Source organism: Oenanthe melanoleuca, chromosome 8 (assembly GCF_029582105.1).
Source record: "Oenanthe melanoleuca isolate GR-GAL-2019-014 chromosome 8, OMel1.0, whole genome shotgun sequence".
Taxonomy (NCBI): domain Eukaryota; kingdom Metazoa; phylum Chordata; class Aves; order Passeriformes; family Muscicapidae; genus Oenanthe; species Oenanthe melanoleuca.
Window position 1 is genome coordinate 22,440,083 of NC_079342.1, and position 20,570 is coordinate 22,460,652.

The 20,570-nt window shown below is 45.1% G+C and overlaps 1 protein-coding gene across 1 annotated transcript in view; it reads left to right on the plus strand.

The window, feature by feature from the left end:
- The first annotated feature begins 7,727 nt into the window (after positions 1-7,727).
- Positions 7,728-20,570, plus strand: part of LAMC1 (laminin subunit gamma 1) — a 65,110-nt gene continuing 52,267 nt past the window's right edge. The window contains exon 1 of the mRNA XM_056497155.1: positions 7,728-8,241. Coding sequence (XP_056353130.1) covers positions 7,851-8,241 — 391 coding nt within the window. The 5' untranslated portion in view covers positions 7,728-7,850. The remainder of the gene's footprint in view (positions 8,242-20,570) is intronic.

Sequence of the window (20,570 nt, forward strand, 5' to 3'; positions counted from 1 at the left end):
ACATGGATAGTTCAGCAAAATGAGGGAGAAGCTAAATATTTCTGTGGATTTGTAAAGCCCTCAAACAAGGGTACAAAATCAATACTATTGTTATCTGGTGGTGTCAGCTAAATCAGTAACATTCAAAAAGAGAGACTCCCCTGGAGAAATTTCTTAATTTTGACTCTAGGAAAATGCAGGACAAATGTGTATTAAGTTTCCAATACAATTTTGGAGCTTTGGGAGTCACACCAAAGTATTGGTGGCAATGGTATGGTATGTATTACTGCATAATGTTTATGTTTTGGAGTCTTTTTGTTTTCTTAACCTTCAAAGTCAAACAGTTCAGGTGGCAAAAACTTGGTTGCCACAAGCCAGTGGATGATGGGGAGGTGTGAAATGTGTTTTGAGAGTGACTCAAGTCAAAAAGTAGTCTAACAAAAACTACATTCTAGGTTAAAAAAACACTGGGCAGTCACAGTGAGATGCTATTTTAAATAGCATTCTGTGATTTAAAATAGTATCTAAATCGCTAAGGTTGATTCAATGCTACTTAAAATACCTTTCACTGTCAGGAATCGGAATTTTTGTGAGAAAACAGGAGCAGAAGACTGACACTGTCATTCTATAAAGATGCAGGTTCTCCTCTGCAACCTCCCCTGGTGTATAAATCAACATGCTTAATCTTGATTTTGCTTCTTCATCTGATTTTAAAATAGTGGGCTTATAGGTGGAAGTAATTTACTGTATCAAAGATGAATGTTGCAGTTGATCTACTCAGATAAATGCTTTTAATACAATAAATGTACTGCTTTTAATTAAACACGTGATGTAAAAGTTTTCCTGAGCTCCAAAATGGAAGAAATTAATAACAGTTGCAGAAGTTGCAGAAGCAACAGATTTCCTATTCTTTAAAGATCTGACAAGTAAAAGAACAGTATACAGGGTATAGAATTTCCCATCCCTTCACAATCACCCCATTTTGCTGAACACTTGACTTTGTTCCTCTGATATTTCCATGAACTGAGTGTCAGGGATGAAAATGGGGGTAGTATGCTGAGGTTCCCAGAAAGCAAAATGCAGCATACAGCTATAAAACCTGTGTTTTTTCTTGCCTACTGAGTTCTTATTTTAATAAGAACAATAATTTTGAAATCTCCTCCTTAGGTAGTTTGCTAATGGAACTTCAAAAAGAAAAAAATGTCAGTTTAGCGGGAAACAGTCTATTTATAAAGTATTTTATACATTTTCCCATTGTTTATGGTATGCAGGGATGAGTTTAAAAATATCATTTCCTTTCCAGCAATCTTGATTTTCCTCTTTGCTTTGATGATCTGTAAGTATCTGTGTAAGTGTTTACGCAGAATTTTGCATGACTCAAACCAGCAAGAAAAATTCTCCTATTATTGGAAAAAAAAAAAAAAATGGGTACAGAAGGACACAGGAATTCAGTTCCTCCCAATAAATGAATGAGGTTCCAACACTCTGCCTTATGGATCAGGATTAATTGTAAATTAAGTGCTTTCTTTTATTTTGCACATGCAATTTATATTAAAGCCACTGTACATATTTCACAGTGACTCTGATCTGAACAGCAATTTGACATAGGGATGGTATTAGTCTTAAAAATAAGCTTTCAGTTTTCTTGCAATCATCTTCCTAAGGATGGCTGAGTTAGAAAGCTCTGAAAATTGCAGTTCATGTATTCTTCTGTAGCAGAGACTCTGTAGAGCTAATAGCTATATTTTCAGAAGATTCTGTTCATTCCAAGTAATTTTTTCTTTCATTTTGGTTCTTGGTTACAGAGACCAAACAGATTTTCCCTCAATGGCTTCTTTTGTCTATTTAGTCTTTGGTGGCAGGGGGGCTTTGAGTTCAGAGAATGTCTCACAACTGGTGATTGTCTGACCATCCACAGAGCGATGCAGGGGCAGACATAGTGAGCTGGGGGTACCAAGATGAGAGCTGGGACATACTGACAGAAAGCCAAGGATGTGAGTATGTGTCCCACAAGCAGCCCTGCAGGTCAGATTCCTTGAAGCTGCTTACTCTTCACTGTGTTCTTCCTGTCATATGTCAGGGAAGCAGCTCTGCCTTAAGTCCATGTGGGAGCAGAGACAAATTGTTGAGATATGTGGGGAGGGACAAGCAGCTGGCACATATCAGTGATCTCCAGATCCCAAAATTATATCTGGTATTCTCAGCCTCCAGGTGATCATCCAGGTTTAACTCTTTTGGAAGAACAACAAACCAAACTACAGCCTGCTTGTCAAGACAAACTGTTTATTTAGCAGGAGCTCTGCTCATTCAAGTCTGTCATTGGAAAGACTGGCTATCTCAATCTACTGTCAGAGAAGCACAGGGTGGTTTGAGCTGGAAAACAACTTTAAGGTCATCTAATCCAATCCCCCTGCAGTGAACAGGACCACTGTCCACTAGATCAAATGGTTCAGAGCCATCTCCTTGAATGACTCCTCTATTAGATGGTTGAGCTGATCTTGGATGTGTCCCATGGCTAAGAGTGACCTTAGACTAAGAGTATAAAGTGTACAAGGCATTACAGGTTTTTTACAGGAAAAAGAAAGATCTAAAAGAGGATGGAGTTTCTCAGAGACTGTTTTCTTTAAACAAAAGCAAAGGAAAGTTCATGAAAACTTATTACTCAGAAAATGAGTTGGTCAGTTTTCTGTTGAAACTATCTTGGGAATTCTGCTGGAAAGCCAGGAAGTTGTTAAACAAGTTCATTGTGGTCATGCACCCTACATGGTGAGATTCCTATGATCATCTCCAATACACACACTAGTTTCTGGGATGCATTTTATCAGGCTTGGAAGATAGCTTCACTGAGAATGTTTAGGTGTAGTGTAAACAGGCCCAGCTCATGCATTCGAAGGATTTGTGTAGCCAAGCAAGTTGGTGAAGAAGAACAGAACTCGGGCATTATCCAAATGGATTAGGGTAAAGGAGTCCTGCTCTTTACAAAGCAAACTTCATTGGCATGTTAGAAACCTAAATATTGCAGGAATTTTTTGTGGCAGAGAATGCATCAGTGGACCCTGTAGTGCAAGGATGATGGTGGCTAAATTCTCAGAGAATTTAGTGTCTCTATACTATAAATTTAGTGCCATACAGAAATAAATCTAATCAGTTTCCCTGGTGCACTTTCATCTATGCAGTGCTGGTGTACTGGCTGAGAATGGGAGTGAGAAGGGAAGGGAAAAGAAGTGCTGAGGAACATCTCTTGGAGAAGAGATGCATTGGATGTTTCAAGGCTGAATTCACCTATCCATGCATGGCTCTTTCTCCATAGGAAAGGTATGGGACAGGTGAGGGGAGAGCTTGGAGAGGGGATGGGAGTGTAGTTTGGCTTGGCTTGGGTCCTGATGTTACTGCTATAGTCTAACGTAGACTATAAGATGTGTTTGGTTAAATTCCACACAGAGGTATATTGCAGAATAAAAGCAGGGATAAAAGATTACAAATTCAGTTTATATACATGAAAAAAGTTAAAAAATATATACATGAAAAAAGTTAAAGGATGGGCTGTGTTTGAATCCACAATAGGAAGATGGAAAGCTGCACAGGCCTTTCATATTTTATTTTTGTTTTAGCATATTTTCCCCAACATTACCAGTATTAAGAAAAGAAAATTAGGCTAAATCCCATGCCCACTTGAGAAAAGAGATAAAATTATCCACTTATATCTTTCATTTATCCAGGGTGTGCAGAAACTTGTAAAGAAGCAGCTTACCTCACATGAACAGATTCAGAGATATATTTTTATTCACTTTTACAGCAAGTACCCCAGTTGCTGTACAAGATTATTTAAGACATTCTGCTAAAAAGTAATGAAGAAAGTCAAACCTCAAAAAACAAACCTTTTTATGAAACATCTTCTGCTTTCATAGCTAATAGCTTTGTTTTTCAGTTCTATTAATAAGATTACAGTAAATTTCTTCTTCCATAAAATCATGATGAGATATCAGTATTTAGTAACTGGTATGGTTCTCTGACTTATTCTGCATTTGTACTGATTGTGGATACCTCAGGCCATTTACCAAACAGTTTCACATTCCTTTTATGCTGTCCTTGATTGTGGAAGAACTTCTCCTAAGCAGGATGGCTTTAAGCCCTATTTTAATACAAAATTATATATCTCATACATTGTGACATCAATTCTGTGCTGTGTTAGTTCCCAGTTCATTACTGGAGACTGCAGAGGGCTTTCTTTATGCACCCACCTGTAAAAGCAACCGAATTTTGTCACCCAGCCTTTCTGAATTTTGACTCATCCTTACCAACTCTTTGGTGGATCTGCTGACTCTGCTTTCTTTTAAGTCCTTTTGGCTGTTTGGTGGCCAGGGGGTGGATGTCTGCTGTGATAACCATTGTTTTTATTGTGTCTGCCGAGAAAAGTGGTGGGGCCAGCAGGAAGCTCCCTGCATGGCAGAGAGCAGGGCAGGAAGCTGCTGGAAACTTCTTACACTGCCCAAATCAGCCAGATTATTGCAAATGACATTTCCTCAGCTTGCTTGGGTGGCTCCTCCACTGGCTGATAACTCTATGAGGCTGATGGCAAGCATGGGGCTTTTCTGGCCTTCAGTTTTTAGCATAAACTGACATCTGTGTACTGGTAATGAAATGTTGGGGTGTACAACAGTTCTAATTTGGGGCACACACAACATTGTTGCGATTTTTTTAATCAAAAGGAAAGAAAACACTGCTGCTGCTGCTCCTCTTTTATTTATTTATTTATTTATTTCCTAAAAGGGGTCTATTCTAAGAGGAGACTCCCAGCCTTGGGAGTTCTGGCCTTCTGAGAGCTGACAGAATTTCCTGTAAGAGTTGCCTTTATAAAAGCTGTTTCCTATCAGGTTTTTTATGTTGCTTTTCCTTTTTTTGCAATTCTCTTTGTTGTTAGTCTCTCCCCACTTGTTCTCAATCATTTAACCCGATCTGTGTATGTCAAAAAAGAACTCAAGTAAGAACATACCCATTTCAACAGCTAACTTACAGTAACAATTAACTTACAGTCAATATATGTGTGTCTGAGCCCAGCACATGAACCTTATACACAAATACTTTTATTTTACAGCTGGTTAACTCTGGGTGTCCATCCTATCAAATAGGATGTCACTTCCTTCCAGGCCACTCCTGCCACACAGGATGACTCACTCTGCAACAATTTATTTACCAATGTATTTCTATTATTATTCACCCCATAAGCATCACAAAGTTCTCTAGGTTCTGTGCTTTTAAGGTGCAGTTATTTTACACAAGGATGCTTTTTTTCTGTGTTGGGAAGAAAATGGGTTTAAGGGGAATATGTTGCAATGCTTTGATAGATTATTTCAGTAAGTAAAAAAGGAAAAGGAAAGCACAAATCATGTCTTCACAGGGATGAGACTTAATTCTAGTTTCAGTTAAATAAGTGTAGGTTTACTGAATGAAATATAACTGCATCACTTGATCTGTCAGACTGTTTTAAGTATGTATGTTAGGGTGAAATTGCATTAAGGGTATGAACTGGATTTTGATGGCAAATAGTAAATATCAGCAAATATCTCTTTGTCAGGATTTATTAGAATCAGTACCGTGAAAGTGTCAGGGAGGACTTTAAATAAACTGTGGAGCATGGTCCTATATAAGTACTTTAAAATGCTGGAAACTGAATAGTTAAAAAACTCAAATAAATTATTTGGTTTAGGTCCCAAGACTGACTATCTTTAAACCAAAGAATGTTGTGTGAAGCTGAATTTTTTCCGTTATCTATGGGAACCTTCCGCCTATGGACAGATGATCTCATTGTGTCACTGATAGGGATTTGTGGCAACACCCTTTGATCCTGCTTGGAGTCCCTGCCCCCTTCTCACCTCTATCCCAATCCTTCCCTCCTTCACATCGAGCTGTTCCTTGTTGCCTGTGCTGCTGTGTCAACTCTGAACCTGAGGAGCTCCATCAGCACGTTGTTTTCAGAGCTCCTGCCCTGATGGCATCAGCTCAGCACTGCGTTCACAACAGACGGCTTGTTTGCAGAAGAAAAGGAGGAAAAGTGGGGGAAGCAGCGGAAATCCAACTTTCCACTGGAGATGTGTCATCCCAGCCTGAACAATAGCGAGGCAGCGGTGACTGTACTGCACTGCCTCCCTTCTGCTGGTGCTGGGGGCCAGGGGAACCCGCAGCACAGACATTCTCACCATGCTTTATGCTTAGTGCTTAGTGCTTAATGCAGAGCTTCATGCTCTGTGGGGAGGCAAAAAGAGGAATCACCTCACTGATGTGTAATAACAACCACATATGTAACATCTTCCAGGAGCAGGATAACTTCCAGGCTTGCTGACCAGTATGTGCAGACCTTGTGAACAGCCCGGCTCAGGCTCTTAATGCAAGGATTTCTGTAGGATATGTGTGTTTACTTTAAAACAACAATGTGCATTTTTTTCCCGGAACAGACTGTATTTTTTCAGTTCTTTTAGTCACAGGCTGCATTCAGGCTTTCTCAGGGTATAACCAAGTTTACAAAGCCTTTCCATGACTCCCCTATCATTTTTTTCTCAAGGGGTAGTTTCCTGTTTACTGAGAAGGCTTCTGGAGTCACTTTCTCCTGTAAAAGCAGTTTTATAGATTCATAGAATGGCTTGGGTTGGAAGAGACCTTTAAAGGGTCACCAAGTCTAACTTCCTGCCATGGGCAGAGACATTTTGGCTTTACAGGATTTCTGGACTTTACACAATCTTTACACGATTCCTTAACCTGAAAAGTTGCGGGGAGATCTTAGGATAGCTAAAAACTGTAATGTAGTCTGCAGCCAGGTCTGACAGAGCCGATGCCTCCAAGCAACAGAGAGAGCTGGGTTATGGTAAGGAAATAACCAAAAGTTCATTAAAAATGAAAAAAGGACCTAGTTGACAGCTGGCTGAACGTGAGACAGTGTATGCCTAGGTGGGCAAGAAGGCCAGTGGCACCTGGAATCAGAAAAGGTGTGACCAGCAGAACCAGGGAAGTGATTCCTCCCCTATACCTGGCACTATAGGTACCTTGAGTGCTGTGTCCACTTTTGGGCTCCTCAGTTGAGGAAGGACACTGAGGGGCTGGAGTGTGTCCAGGGAAGGGAACAGGGCTGGGAAAGGTCGGGGAGCAGCAGGAGCAGCTGAAGGAGCTGGAAAGGGGCTCAGCCAGGAGAAAAGGAGGCTCAGGGAGACATTCTGGCTCTGCACAACTCCCTGACAGGAGGGAGCAGCCAGGGGAATCGGCGTCTTACCCCAGCAAACAAGTGACAGGATAAGAGGACTTAGTCCTAAGCTGAGCAGGGGAGGTTCAGGTTGAACATTAGGACGAATTTCTTCATAGAAAGGTGATTAGACAGTGGAAGGGTCTGCCCAGAATCCCCATCCCTTGAGGTGTTCAAGGACGGGCCATTCAGGGCTCCGGTCTGGTTGACAAGGCAGGGATCGGTGAAAGGTTGCACTCGATGATGCCGGCGGTCATTTCCAACCTGAATGGTTCTGTGACTGTAGAAGGCGCAGTTTGCGGGGAGTGCCGGTGCGGAGGCGCTGACAGGCCCAGCGCTCTGCCGTGCTCACTCCCCGCTGCCGTGAGGGCGAGGGCAAGAAACCTCGGCATGCCCTGGGAGCGGGCCCACAGCGGCCATCGCCGCTTTAAGGCGGCACATTCCGCGAGGCGGGGGCAGCTCCGGCCCGGCTGCGCTGCGGGACTCCGCTCCCGGCCTGCTCCGCGCCCGCCCCGCCCCGCCCCGCCTCGCCTCGCCCCGCCGGGCCTCGCCCGTCTCAGCCCGCGGCCGGCGCGGAGCGGTGGCACCCGGCGAGCGAGCGACCCCCCTGCGTGCCCCCGCCGGCTGCCGCGGCCCCGCCATGGGGGGCGGCGGCGAGCGCTGGCCGCTGTGGCTCTGGGTGCTGTGGCTGTGGGCGCCCGCGCGGTGCGGCGCTGCCATGGACGAGTGCGCGGATGAGCGGAGCGGGCGGGCGCAGCGCTGCATGCCCGAGTTCGTCAACGCGGCGTTCAACGCTACGGTGCTGGCCACGCACACGTGCGGGACGCCGGCCGAGGAGTACTGCGTGCAGACCGGGGTCACCGGCGTCACCCAGTCCTGCCACCTCTGCGACGCCGCCCAGCCGCACCTGAGCCATGGCGCCGCCTTCCTCACCGACTACAACAGCCCGGCCGACGCGACCTGGTGGCAGAGCCGCACCATGCTGGCCGGCGTGCAGCACCCCACCGCCGTCAACCTCACCCTGCACCTGGGTAAGCGCGGGCGGCAGGGGCGGGGGCGCCGGGAGGAGAGGAGAGGGCCTGGGCAGCAGCGCAGAGTGGGGTGCCCTGCTGGAGAGCAGCTCTGCGGAGAACAGCAGGGATGCTGGGGACAGCGAGCTGTCCCCGAGGCAGGAGCTGCCTCCGAGGCAGGAGCTGCCTGTGCGCATGGTGTCCTCGGGTGCCTTATGGCAACACAGTCAGCTCCTCCAGGGCTGATCTGCCCCTGTCCTCAGCCCTGCTGAGGCACATCTGCGATGCTGTGTCCAGGTCTGGGCTCCTCAGGAAAAGAGAGGTGTGGGGCTCCTGAAACAGGTCTAGTAGAGGCTGTGGAGATGATAGAGGGACTGGAGCATCTCTCTCACAAGGTGGGAGTGTTCAGCTTAGAGAGGAGATGGCTGAGAGGAGCCCTGTCTGTCCCTGTCTGCAGGGAGGGCTGGACACAGCACACTGCTCCCTGGGACCCAGCAATGGGACAAGAGACCATGGGCAGAAATGGATGCCCTGGAAGTTCCACCTGAACATGATGAAGAACTTTCCTGTGCAGTGACCAAGCACTGGAACAGAGACCAGAGAGGGTGTGGAGTCTCTCACTTGGAGGTATTCCAGACCTGTCGGGACACAATCCTGTGCCATGTGCTCTGGGATGACCCTGCTTGTGCAGAGAGGTGGGACCTGATGACCCGCTGTGGTCCCTTCCAGCCTGCCCCATTCTGTGGTTCTGGGCTGACAGGCCACCTGCACACCAGGCATTGCCAGGGCCCTGCCCGCGTGAGTGCCAGTAACCTGGCCCTGGGTGGTCCAGTGTACAGGGGGTGTCACTGAATCCCCTCTCTGCAGGTCCCCAGCCATGTTCACCATGTCTAAATCAATGGTGGCTGCACCCCATGGTTATGTTGGGATGTCGTCAGCCAGGGGTCTGGCCCTGGGCTGATTCTTCACCCCTTAGCTGATAGTTTACTCATATCTGCTCAACTGTGCTTGGTGAACTTGATTTTCAGCATTCTCCAGTGAATTTTGCAGGGGTGGCTCTATTCCAGCCTGCACTGGAGTTATGAGAGGAGGGGCTGTGCTGCCAGAGGCAGCTGGAAGTGGAGCCGGTTACAGTGGTCATGTCCCACCCCATGCACCAGGGATCATAGAGCCATTTAGGTTGGAAAAGCAGTAGAAAGAAATTCTTCCCTGTGAGGGTGGTGAGGCACTGGAAAAGGTTTTCTCGGAGAAGCTGTAGATCCCCCATCCCAGGAAGTGTCCAAGGCCAGGTTGAAGGGATACTGGAGCAATGAGGTCTAGTGCTGGGTGTCCATGCCCATGGCAGGGGTGGAATGAGAGGAGCATCAAGTCCCTTCCAAGTCAAGCCATTCTATGATTCTGTGAAAAGCCCTTTAAGTTCCAGTCCAATTGGTAACCCAACACAGCCAAGCTCAGGATTGGATCATGGAGTTTTCCAGACAGCAAGCTTTGGATCCAGGTGGGAGATGTTGGTTTGAAAAGTGGCAAGCACTATGGGAAATCACCTGTTCAAGGGCACACCTGCTGTGTATCCTCTTCCCCCGGTGCAACAGTGTCCTTTAATTGCTATGTGGTTTAGCTGTGTCAACAGCCAGCATTGCTGCTGAACTGTAACAGCCAGTCAAAAAAAGAAGATGAATTTTTTGATTTGTTGTCAATTCCAGAGGTTCCTTTGGGATAAAGTATTTTAGCCTTCACTGTGGTTTGTGGACAAGCTTTTCTTTTCTGTTTATTGTATTATTCAAGCTATCATGACATGGAGGGAGGGTAATCATTTAGAACTGGAAGACGAGCCACTTGAGAGAAAGTTGAAACCACAACTTATATCCTCATGTCATTGAATCAAGTAAATATTAAAGAAAGTCCCACTGCAGCCATTCACAGCTTCTAATCAAGAGCAGCTGTGAGCATTAAATTTAGTATCAATAACAGTGTAATTCAGGGGAAAAAAAAGGTGTTGGGGCTTGGAGAGCTGAATCTTGTGAGAGCTCACTCCTGCATAGGTGAGATGTAGTTGATGGCACTGAGTCCTGTACCAGGTCACCTGATGAGCACATCCGTGTGTCCCAGAACCCTGGAGTGCCTCTCTGCCCTAAAGTGTTTCCTTGTGTTTGGATCTTCAACATAAATATACCACATAAGCGTATCTAATCGTCCCTCCTTATCTTCTTTCCTTTGTACACTAGGAGTTTTCTTTCAAGACTCCTGGAAAGCAAATACTTATCTCAGCTTCTTTTTAAATCCTTCTTTAATAACAATCATTGTAATTCTCAAGGCAAAACTTATAGACCCATCTGTATTACTGCTGCCCTTGGTTTTTTGCATCCATATGTATGTTATCTGAAATTATATTGAAATTATGTATTTGAAAAACAGTACTGGGAGCAGTGTGCTGTGTCCTGGGCTTTGATGAAATGCACACATTTCTTTGCTGAAAACAACTGAAATCTTTGAAATACTCTAGCATTGCAACACTTCCGCTTGTGTTCCAGGTTTGTCTGCAGGCTCTTGGAGCTTTGAGAATTTGCTTTGCCATGTTTTTTGAGTAGAGCACAACTTTAAAGCAGAAGCTGCCTGACCAACTTTGATATATTTCAGGAGGTTTTTTGGGTCTGATTTTTCCTAGCTAGGTTTTTCAATGGGATATTTTTAGTATGAAACCTTTTAAGAATCAGAACCTTTTTGTGGGCATGGTGGTGGGGAAGTTGGTTTTAAGGTGACAGCAGGAAAGCATTTGGCTCTCTGCACACGTGTGCAGCTCTCTGCTTGCTGAGTTGGTGGCAGGTTGAAGAGCTGTGAGTACTGACAATGCCTTTTTAGCCTGAAATCCCCCAAACTGCTCTGCAGCATTGCTCTTCTGTACTTTTGTGAAGTCTTAAAACCATCTTTGTTTGAGTGAGCTGCTGGGTGTTGCTTTTGGGTTCTGTGTGCCTTCAGGCACTATGGTCTGTGGGACACTTAATTATTGACATTACTGAGAGAAAGAGGCAAGGAGCTTGGCAAGTACTTATGTGCTCGATAGGACATAAAGGCATTCTGGGGCACAAAGCCCTTTCATGCAGTTAGTTCTGCCGGTCTTTGAGGATTAAGTCTGTGCTCAGGCCCTTATCCTTGTTTGATACTGCAGTTTTCTCCATTTCTGAAATCCTTGGTGTCCTGAGTGGTTAATGCTGTTCTGCACCTGGTCAGGACCAGCTGCATTGACTCTAGCTTTCGTGCACATGCTGCCCTGTGCTGAGTTTTTTGGCAGTTTGAGATATCTTGATTAACATCCAGCAATGTTCAGTCCATGTAGAATAGCATTAAGATTTCAGAGGGGGCTGCAAAAGGTCAATAAGAGCTGCAGGTCTGTTGCCAACATGTGAATGTGGATTTCTTTGAATCTCTGTACAATTTGCGGATCCAAACCAGGTTCAAAAACTTTTAGTTTTGGGGCTAGGTGCCAGCACAAAGCCTGATACAGAAAAATACAGCAGAGGTTGCTACTACTGAGTTAAAGGCTTAGATCCTGGAAGTGCTTGGAGATGGTATCTGTGTCCAGAAGTCAGGGTGCTCCCTGGGGAGAGGGGTAATTACTGCTCCCTGCACAAGGAACATCTGGAGTTATAAAGGCTGTTTCTCTTTGTATGAGAGGGTATTAAGACCCCCCAAGTAAGTAAGAGGCCTGGAGACATGAATTTGCTGCTGTAAATCAGGAGAAGGGGAAGCTGAACCTGTTCACACGGTGATGTCTGGATAATTAGGTCAGTGAGTGAGAGGAGGGGAGAGCACTGCTATGTCCTTTCTTCCATATTTCTTAAAAGTATCCCTTGGCTTCCCATTTTCCATTTCTTCAGAATTTACTACTTATTTAGACTTGACCCAGCCAGTCTTTTTTTTTTTTTCTTACTCCTCTCCCACTATGTTCCCATGTATTCCCAAAAAAAGGAGCTTTGAGGCAGTGGCCAGCTTTCAAATAGAAGATGGAAGCAATGCCTTACAGCGCGTTGTCTGCTTTATTTTGAAGCCAGGGTGTCAGGTTATTTTTACTGTCTGTGCTGTTTGCTTGTCCTGGGAGCATTGGGATGGTTCTGGCATCTCCCCAGTGCTTTGTGTGCGTATGCTTGAGCACAGCTTTTAGACCTCTGACACACAGGAACAAAGCCATGTGTTGAAGATGCTCCCTTGAACATTGGAAGAAGGGGAAAAGAAACAGCATGGTGGAGGTACATGGAGCATTTTTGATGCTGAGTGCTCTTGTTGGGGCAAAGGTTTGTGTTTTTTCAGATGAATCATTTTTCAGAGCAGATTCTCACTCTTCTGCAGCTCTAATTTCTGTGTGCTTACTGTTGTTTCCATGTTTTTTTAAATCCACCTTCTACATGTGCCTTTGTGTTTCCTTCCCAACCAGTTCTGCTAGAGCCAACTGTCATTTTTCTCCCCACTTTTACTTTCTGGCCAGATCTGCTTGATTTCAGCTATTGTGGTCCCAGTGTTCTGTTCCTCACACAAAGAGGCAGCCTCCTCAGCGTGCTGGTGGCTGATCCATGGTGGGGTGACTCCATCTCCACTGAGAGCAGCCATGCCTTTAGCAGCAGCCTGTGAGCTTGGAGCACTCCAGTCTGGCGTTCCTGGGGCAGGTGACTGTCCACTGCAGGGATGGTGTCCAGATGTGCTTGGCCAATGATGGTCCTTGGCAGGACTGTCTGGAAGGCAGAAAAGATCAGTTCCTGCCTCTTCTGTCATTGCCTTAGAAGAGGAGGCAGTGTTTGGTGCTGGAAGCAGCCCTCAGGTAGGCTGCCTTTGAACAAGATGTGAAATTGCTGGTTGCCTGGGTTAAAAAGTGTCAGCCCCTGAAATCCTTACTATAGACCAACCTGTGGAAACTCTTGTCACCAAGTTGGATGGTCCTGTATATGAAAGAAAGAAAAACTTGTGAAAGCTGTTGGTTGCTAAAGAAATGAGCTGCCTGTCCTTCACCTCCCCCTTTCCTTCTCTCTCAGTCCTTTATTTGGCTCTGAGGAGAGCAGTGATGCTCAGTTATATATACTCTGCCGGCAAAGCGTGGTTTGGGCCATGACTGCCATTTGAAGGCATTTACAAGGAAACCCAGGCGAGCTGCCAGTTCTTGTGCTCAGCCCTGGCTTGATTTGCCTGTTGTTTTTAGCAGATGAGAGTTTTTTCTTTTAGCTAATATAGAAAACCAGTGGGGTTTTTTTTTCAGAAGGGAGAGCTATAAAATGTGACTTAAATCAAGTAGGTAGTTTATACTGCTGGGATGCAGTTGCTCTGCTTTATTCAGTGCAGCGATGCCCTCAGCCTGCCAGTTATCCCATTAAAACTTTATGAGGCTGTGGTTTGCTGCTTTCCTTAGGGAACCACCGTGGTGAAACCAAATGCAAGCAAGCAGGGTGCATGCACGTGAAGCTTTGCCTAGTGTAGCTGCAGTTTAAAAAGTCGGTAATTAAGGCATTGGGAGGGCATTTCCCCCTCCAAGGCCGGTGTTCAGGGTGTGTCAGGAGCCTGGGCTTTGCCGTGGTATTTGTGGAGCCCTGGGGGAGACGCTATTTTAGTTGGTCTCGCTAAGGCTTGATTCACATTTTGCAGGTTTCAACATGAGTCCTGAAGAGATCAGGGCTTTCAATGGCCAGCAGTTATTCAGTACAGTTATGTAAAGGTATCACTTCCTGCACACACTTCAAATTCCCAAGTTTTTCTCCTGCTTTGTCTTGGGATGCTGCTGCTGCATGATGCCTTTGGGAATACTATACATGCCAGGGCACTTATTTTGGGGGGTGGAGAGAGCTGGAGTGGTGTGGTATTTTGCTGCAAAAACAGCTGCTATTTGTGGTGCTTGCCCTGAGCTGGTAGAAGAAATAGTCGCAGGTTTTCACATACTCAGTTCCTTTTGTAGGTTTAAACCTTTGAAACTGTTTGCTGCTCAGAATTGTTAGCATGCTGAAAAGCTTCTGGCTTATTAGATACCGTTTCTCTTGTAGCCTGAGGCCTTGGGAGGCTCTTGCAGCCTCTGTGAGCCTGCAAGTGAAAATCCCAGGCTGCTGCTTCCCACGGAAATGAAAAATGGGATTGCTCTGCAACAGCACTTAGAGAAAAGAATTTCCCCATGTACATGGATGAGATGGGAGACTTGGATCTTGGGTTCACCACAAGAAGAAGGGCTGTGAGCATTCTGCTTACCACCTTTGTCCAGCTAAGACATCCTGCTTGTGTCCTGGGGCCCTAATTCAGTTCTCACTGCCACTGCTGAGGCCATGCTGAGTGATTTTACTGTCTGGCTCCATGTCCTTCCTGTGGGTTAACTGGGATATGGGGTCTGGCATGTTAAATGTCACATCTCTGGATCTGTAAGAACCTTTGGAAGCTCAGCCTGGGCTGCTGCCCCCCATGTAAGCTCCAGCATGGGAAGAAGCATTCTAGCCTGCTATTACACCTCTCTTAACCACGAGATCTTGCTTAGTGGTGGCTACCATGGTGTGTTTTGATCAGAATATAGCATGAGTTCCATAGTTTTACAATAAACTGCACAAGTCTTGCTGGGTCTGTTGTCCCATCACACAGAAAGGAATATGGTTTTCTCCCCCAAATACCTGTGTGACTAAAATCAAGCTTTACAGCCTTTAAGTCAGGGATGAATGTGGCTGCTTGTGTTGAGGACATAAGTAGCTGTGTTTGATACTCTGTGTAATATCAGGATAATCTCTTAGCCATTTCCAAAGGGTATACTGGGGATTGCCCTCGTTGTCCACAGCATTCCATGAATAACACTGGGTTTTTAGCAGTGCTGGTGATGTTGGTTGTCACATCAGCATTGGTGAGAGCCTCACAACAGCTGCTAACAAACCAGCTGTGCCATGAGCTTAGAGAGCTGCTGCTAGTACAAACAGCACCAGGAATACTGAGAGGAGAAGCTGCCTTTTTAGCTAGCCAGACCAAAAGTACAAGCTGCTGGTACCTTTGGTGGGCTTTTAGGTATTTTGAGGTAAAATGTAATAATTTCTAGGAATTATTCTCATGTAGAAGCTTGGAAAATGGTGAAAATTCATCAGCTGTAAAAGGATCTGAAATAACAGGGTAATTTTAGTTAAATTTTTAAAAAGCCTCAGTCATTTTTTCTACCAGCTCAGCCCTATTTGAGAGACCTTCCACAAAAAACTCCAAATCCCCACCAACCCCCTTATATATTATTCAGTGGTCTTCAGCATTCTGTTTGAAACTGGGTGGCAAAGCACTTTTTGTCTCCATGCTTCTACTTGTTTTAGATATTCCAGTGTGATAGTCATCAAAGAGCTGTTTCCAGTGGTAATCATGCCTGCAGTTCTGACACAACACAGCTGTGTTCAGCAATGGAGAATTTCAAGATTTCCTCTGTTAGAAATACTAACCAAAAACTATTACTGGACTTTTTTTTTTTTTTTTTTTTTTTTCCTCCTTTGGTGGGTAAGCTAGTACCATCTTGTACATGGGAGGTACATTTCCAGGGAGCTTGAGGCCTTATTTGTACAGTTGTTTGGGGGTTTGGTGTTTTTGTGGAGCAAGGGGAACACTTTTAAGGTGGTTTTGGAGATGATATATTCAGCACATGTGTATTCAAATGGGCACTGGCTGGCTGAACATGCTAGCCCTTGGCTTCCCAGTGAGTTGCCTGAAATGCTCATTCCTTTGGGTGCTCCAAGGCTGAGGGAGCACTGTGGAGTTTGGGCTTGGCACCAGCCCAGCTCTAAGCACTCTCCTTTCTTCTTACAAGTTTTTTTCAAAATCTCCTTTATAGCTCAACCTACTTGGCATCAGAAGAGACCTTGTTCCTACTACAGTGTGCAGCTGCTTGTGCAGCATGTTGCACTTGGGCCAATTTGGTTTATTTTGGTGAGGGGAAATATCGGGGCTGTTGTTTTTTAACTTTTTAAAAATATGTGCTTTCCCTTCACTGTATACTTTGTTTCAGGAAGGTGAATCCTTCTTATCTTTGAATTAAAAGATAATGTGTCTTGGAGTCTTTTTAAGGAAATGGTTGCATTGAACCTCTTCAAGAGGGATAAAGGGATTGTTTTCTTGGTGCTTTCTTATACTCCATAACCTTGTAAATGCAGTATAAGTCACATCTTTTAATGAGATTAGTGGAATGAAAAATCAGTCCCTTCTGGAAAAAGTACCATCAAAAGCTTCTTGATGTCAGTTTTAAGTGGGACTCTTTGACTGAGAGAAAAGAAAATGTTCTTGTCCTGGGACCTGTGTGGTCAGCTCTAATAATGATGATTACTTATAGTCCTCTCATCTGCAGTCCTTTGCATGCTCCCATCCGGTGGGATGTTGCAATTGGATTTTCTTCCCAGCAGCTTGCAGGGCTGGTCCCTGGGGAGCAGCCATGGTCAGACTGCCCTTTCCTCTCAGCTTCTGAAAAAACATGGGTTGTTTGTGAGGATTCAGCATGTCTCCCTCTGTGCTGCTCCTGGCTGTGGCTGTCAAGGTGCTGGGCTTGGCAACCTCCTTTTATTGTGTGGCAGCAGCTGCTGCTTCCCTTCCAGCTGCTGCTTCCTTTGCTTTCGCTGGCTGCTTTCCTGGGGCTCCTGGCTGCTGCTGTCCTCGCTGGAGTTACACAGGACAGGGATTTCTCAACACTGACTCCACTCGATGAACTTGTTCAGAAGCTGTTGCTGAAGTCTGTGATTGCTTGAAGCTTGCAGATCTCCTGTTTACTTGCATTTTCTATTCCCTTTCTCCCTTTCTGCTCTTTCCTGAAACTCCTTGCAGTCTTCCTGGGTTTCACCTCCTTCCACCTCCTGATTTCCTCTACTGAGGTGTCCCTCAGCTGTGCAGTTTGGGAAGGTAACCCCCTTCCAGGGATGAGGTTTCTTAGCTGAGATCTCCCACAGTTCTAGTCCTGGCAGCAGCCTTGGCCTGCCTGGGTAGTATTGCTGCCCTCATACACTCACTGCTTTATACATCTGTACAGACAGGGTGCTGGTGGGTTCATTTTGGTTAGACTGAGAAATACAATGCAAGTTCAAAATCTTTAAATGCTCTGTATTCTCTAGTTTCTCATTTTGCATGTGTTAGGGACTGGGGGGAATGGGAGCCCCTCATCAAAGGGCAGTTACAAGTTTTCCTCAATTCAAGCCTTTTTTTTTTTTTTTTTTTTTTTTCATAAAAACATATATTTGTCTCTGTTGATTCCCAGCAGGGTTGTGAAGAAGATATTAAAAGAGATTTGGGGCTGCAGGGATGGGGCAGCTGCTGCAGAGCCAGTGCCACTGCCAGAGCAAGATGTGAACTGTAATTAAAGTGACAACTCACTATCATTGTACAAATGTCTACTTAATGAAATCTAGTTCTTGCCCCTCCCTGTCCCTGCTTGCTCTTCTGGGGTTGCAGGTGGAGCTGGGAGGGTTGCTGGGCACTGGGATGACTCTTCCATCCCTCCATCTGTGCTCTGCAGGCATGAGTTTACTGATCAAATTATGGGCATTACACGAGTCACTGCCCTTCTGCTTTCTAAGCAGAGTGACTCTGCACACATCCGTGTGTGCTGCCCCTTTCTCACACCCTCCTTCCCCAGGGCCAGCCCACATTGCAGGGCATGAGCAGGGCTGCTCCTGGGGCAGCCAAACCCTGGTTCTTTGTGGAACAAAGTACAGATTATTTCAGAAGTAATGATACAGAGATGAGCTTTTCCAAAAGCTTTGTAGTGCTTTTAGGAAGTAAGGGCCTTTTTTACTGTTAGCAACTTAAGATGTATTTTCTCTGCCATGTATTTCCTTGTAGCCTTATTTTCCTGTACTTCTGTTCCTTGTAAGATGTAGGAGCTGTGTCAGGAGAAGCCCACAAGTTTTTTGAGAGATGCTGGAAAGGCTGTGAATCATGAACTTGTGGCACTCCTTTGCACCCCATGTTGGTTCTCTCAATTCCCTCTCAGACTTCAGTTTTTGAGTACAGAGCATGCAATTTCATAAAAAAATAGTCCAAGAGACACTCTTAGAAGATCTTTCATTTGATATCCAGTGATACATTTAGGATTCTAGGAAAATGCATTTGTCTGTGGCTCTGAAAGTACAAGGGTAGAATATCACAAAGATTCCCTGGCAAAGAATATAACAAGATTCCCAAAGCCAGGTTTATTGCCTTGTACTTGATTTCCTGCAAGTTCAAGCAAAAGCATGGCAGTAACATGGTTTTTTGATGGTAAGTGATGCTTTGCTCATAATTCATAGCCCCATGGTGTTGAAAATTGCTTGGAGCAGCTATGGTTCAGCTGTGGCACTGGCAGCTCATGAGCACCGCAGTCACCAGCAGAGACTAGAAACTTTGGGTACAGCCCTTGTAAAAACTCTTATGTCAGGGAAGGCACTGGGCTAGTCTTCTGGTGCACTTGAAGCAGTTGGCTCTGGTTTTATTGTAGTTACTCAGCAGATTAATGGTTAATTAATCAAGGATTTGGGTATGCAGTTAGAACAGTGCTGTGGTCTGACACTGCTGTCTGTTTGGACAGTGATACTATTATGTGGAAAAGGTTAAAAATGTTCATAGGAATTTCAGTTCTTCCTGTTGTGAAACCTTGAACTGAATATGTCTCCTCATTAATTTGTCTGTGAATTTATCACCTTTTTCATATCAGCCATTCAGTCTGTTTTGTAACTTCAGGGCCGTGGTATGTTCTTTTGTGAGCTACGTGTTAGAACATTAACATGCTGCTCTGGTGGGTGGGAGGGACCCTGTCTTCCAGCCTTTCTGTCCTACAAATCCTGATTTTCTTTATTGCTGTTACCCAGAAAAAGTCAAAGTTGACTTGAAAGCAGTGGGAGGGAATGAAGTGTTTTGAAAGGATGATCCCATCGATGCGAGTGGTGTTGAATGCCAGGATACAGAGATTGGTTGTGGGAAGAGAGGTGGTTCAGCCAGAGGGATAGAATTTGGAATTGTTAATCTGCTTCATTAGAGCTGTGTACCAGAAAGTTTGAACTGTGCCTGGCTAAATCGCATGAGGCTTTGAAATTCACAGCAGTGCTGGCAGCCTGCTGGCGTTTGTCCTTCCTGCGGACAAGCACACAGCTGCTTGGAGCAGGCACCCCCGGTGCTCAGCACCCCACTGCTCCCTCCGGCCCCCTGCTCAAAGCTGCTCTTGGCTTCGGGGAAAGCACAAGAGAGCAGTGGGGAGGAACCTCCAGGAAATGAGGTGGTGTTGCCATTGGACCCATGGAGGATGGGAAAGCGTGAAGAGTTTAATTCACATCTCTGCTCTGTGTGCGTGATTTACGTAACAGGGTAAAATGTTCTCTGTCACATCCCTCTGAGGAGTGACAGAGGTCCTGCCTTGCTTAAAAAATTGCTGGTAAGAGTCTGAACTGTTGTTGTGGCTTGACACTGGCCAAAAACCAGGCACTCAGGAAAATCATTCATTTCTTTTCCTCTGGTATAGCTGAGCAGGGGAGGGGGAAGACAACCCTGAAGGGCTCGATAAGGATTAGGAGAAAAACACTCTAAGGGTGAAACAGGTTCAAACTTAAACAATATGAGAAAAATTTATTATTAACAGAAATAAAAATGGGTAATGAGAACTAAAATAAACCTTTAGAACACCTTTTTCACCCTTCCAGCCCCTCCTTCCTTCCTACTGACAGTACACAGAAACAAAACATGGGGTCTTTATTCAGTTTGTCACTTCTAAAAATCTTTCTTCAGTTTGCTTAGGGAGGGCAGTCTCTTTTGCTATGCCCTGGGGTCCTTCCTGTGGGAGAGGAGTTTTTTGTGGACTTCTCCAATGTGGTTCTAATTTTCATGGGCAGCAGTCCTGCCTGACCTGCCATGAGTCCCTCCCACGGGCAAAATAGCCTGTTAAGGGAGTTGTATGTTCCTCATCAAGTTAAATGATGTTTGGCTACCCTTGGGAAAGAAGTGGCAGTTGCTTCAGTGGTACTACAGGGTGTCTTGTCAGGTGTAAAATAAAAATAGCCTTGAAAACAAATAAGAAAAAAATCCATGGTGGCTTTCTGCATGTCCTGCTTCCTGAGGTAGATGCTGAAACCACTTCAGTAATATTGCATCTAATTGCAGAGAAGTGAGAGCCTTTGGGCCAAGTGACCATGGTTTGCAGAGTGGAATATCATATGCTTTTTATCATAGAGGTAATGGTTAATTAATTAAGTTCTAGTAGCAGAGGTTTGCTTTGAAGTGTAAACAAGCCTTAGTAGTTAAGAGTGTGTAACTCCTAGGTCTGTGCTTTTCTTTGCATCCTTTAGAAAGGCATGTTTAAAGATTCTGAAGGGGAAGATTCGAATCCTTATTGGAAAAATTACTGGTCTTTCTGAATCAATAATTAA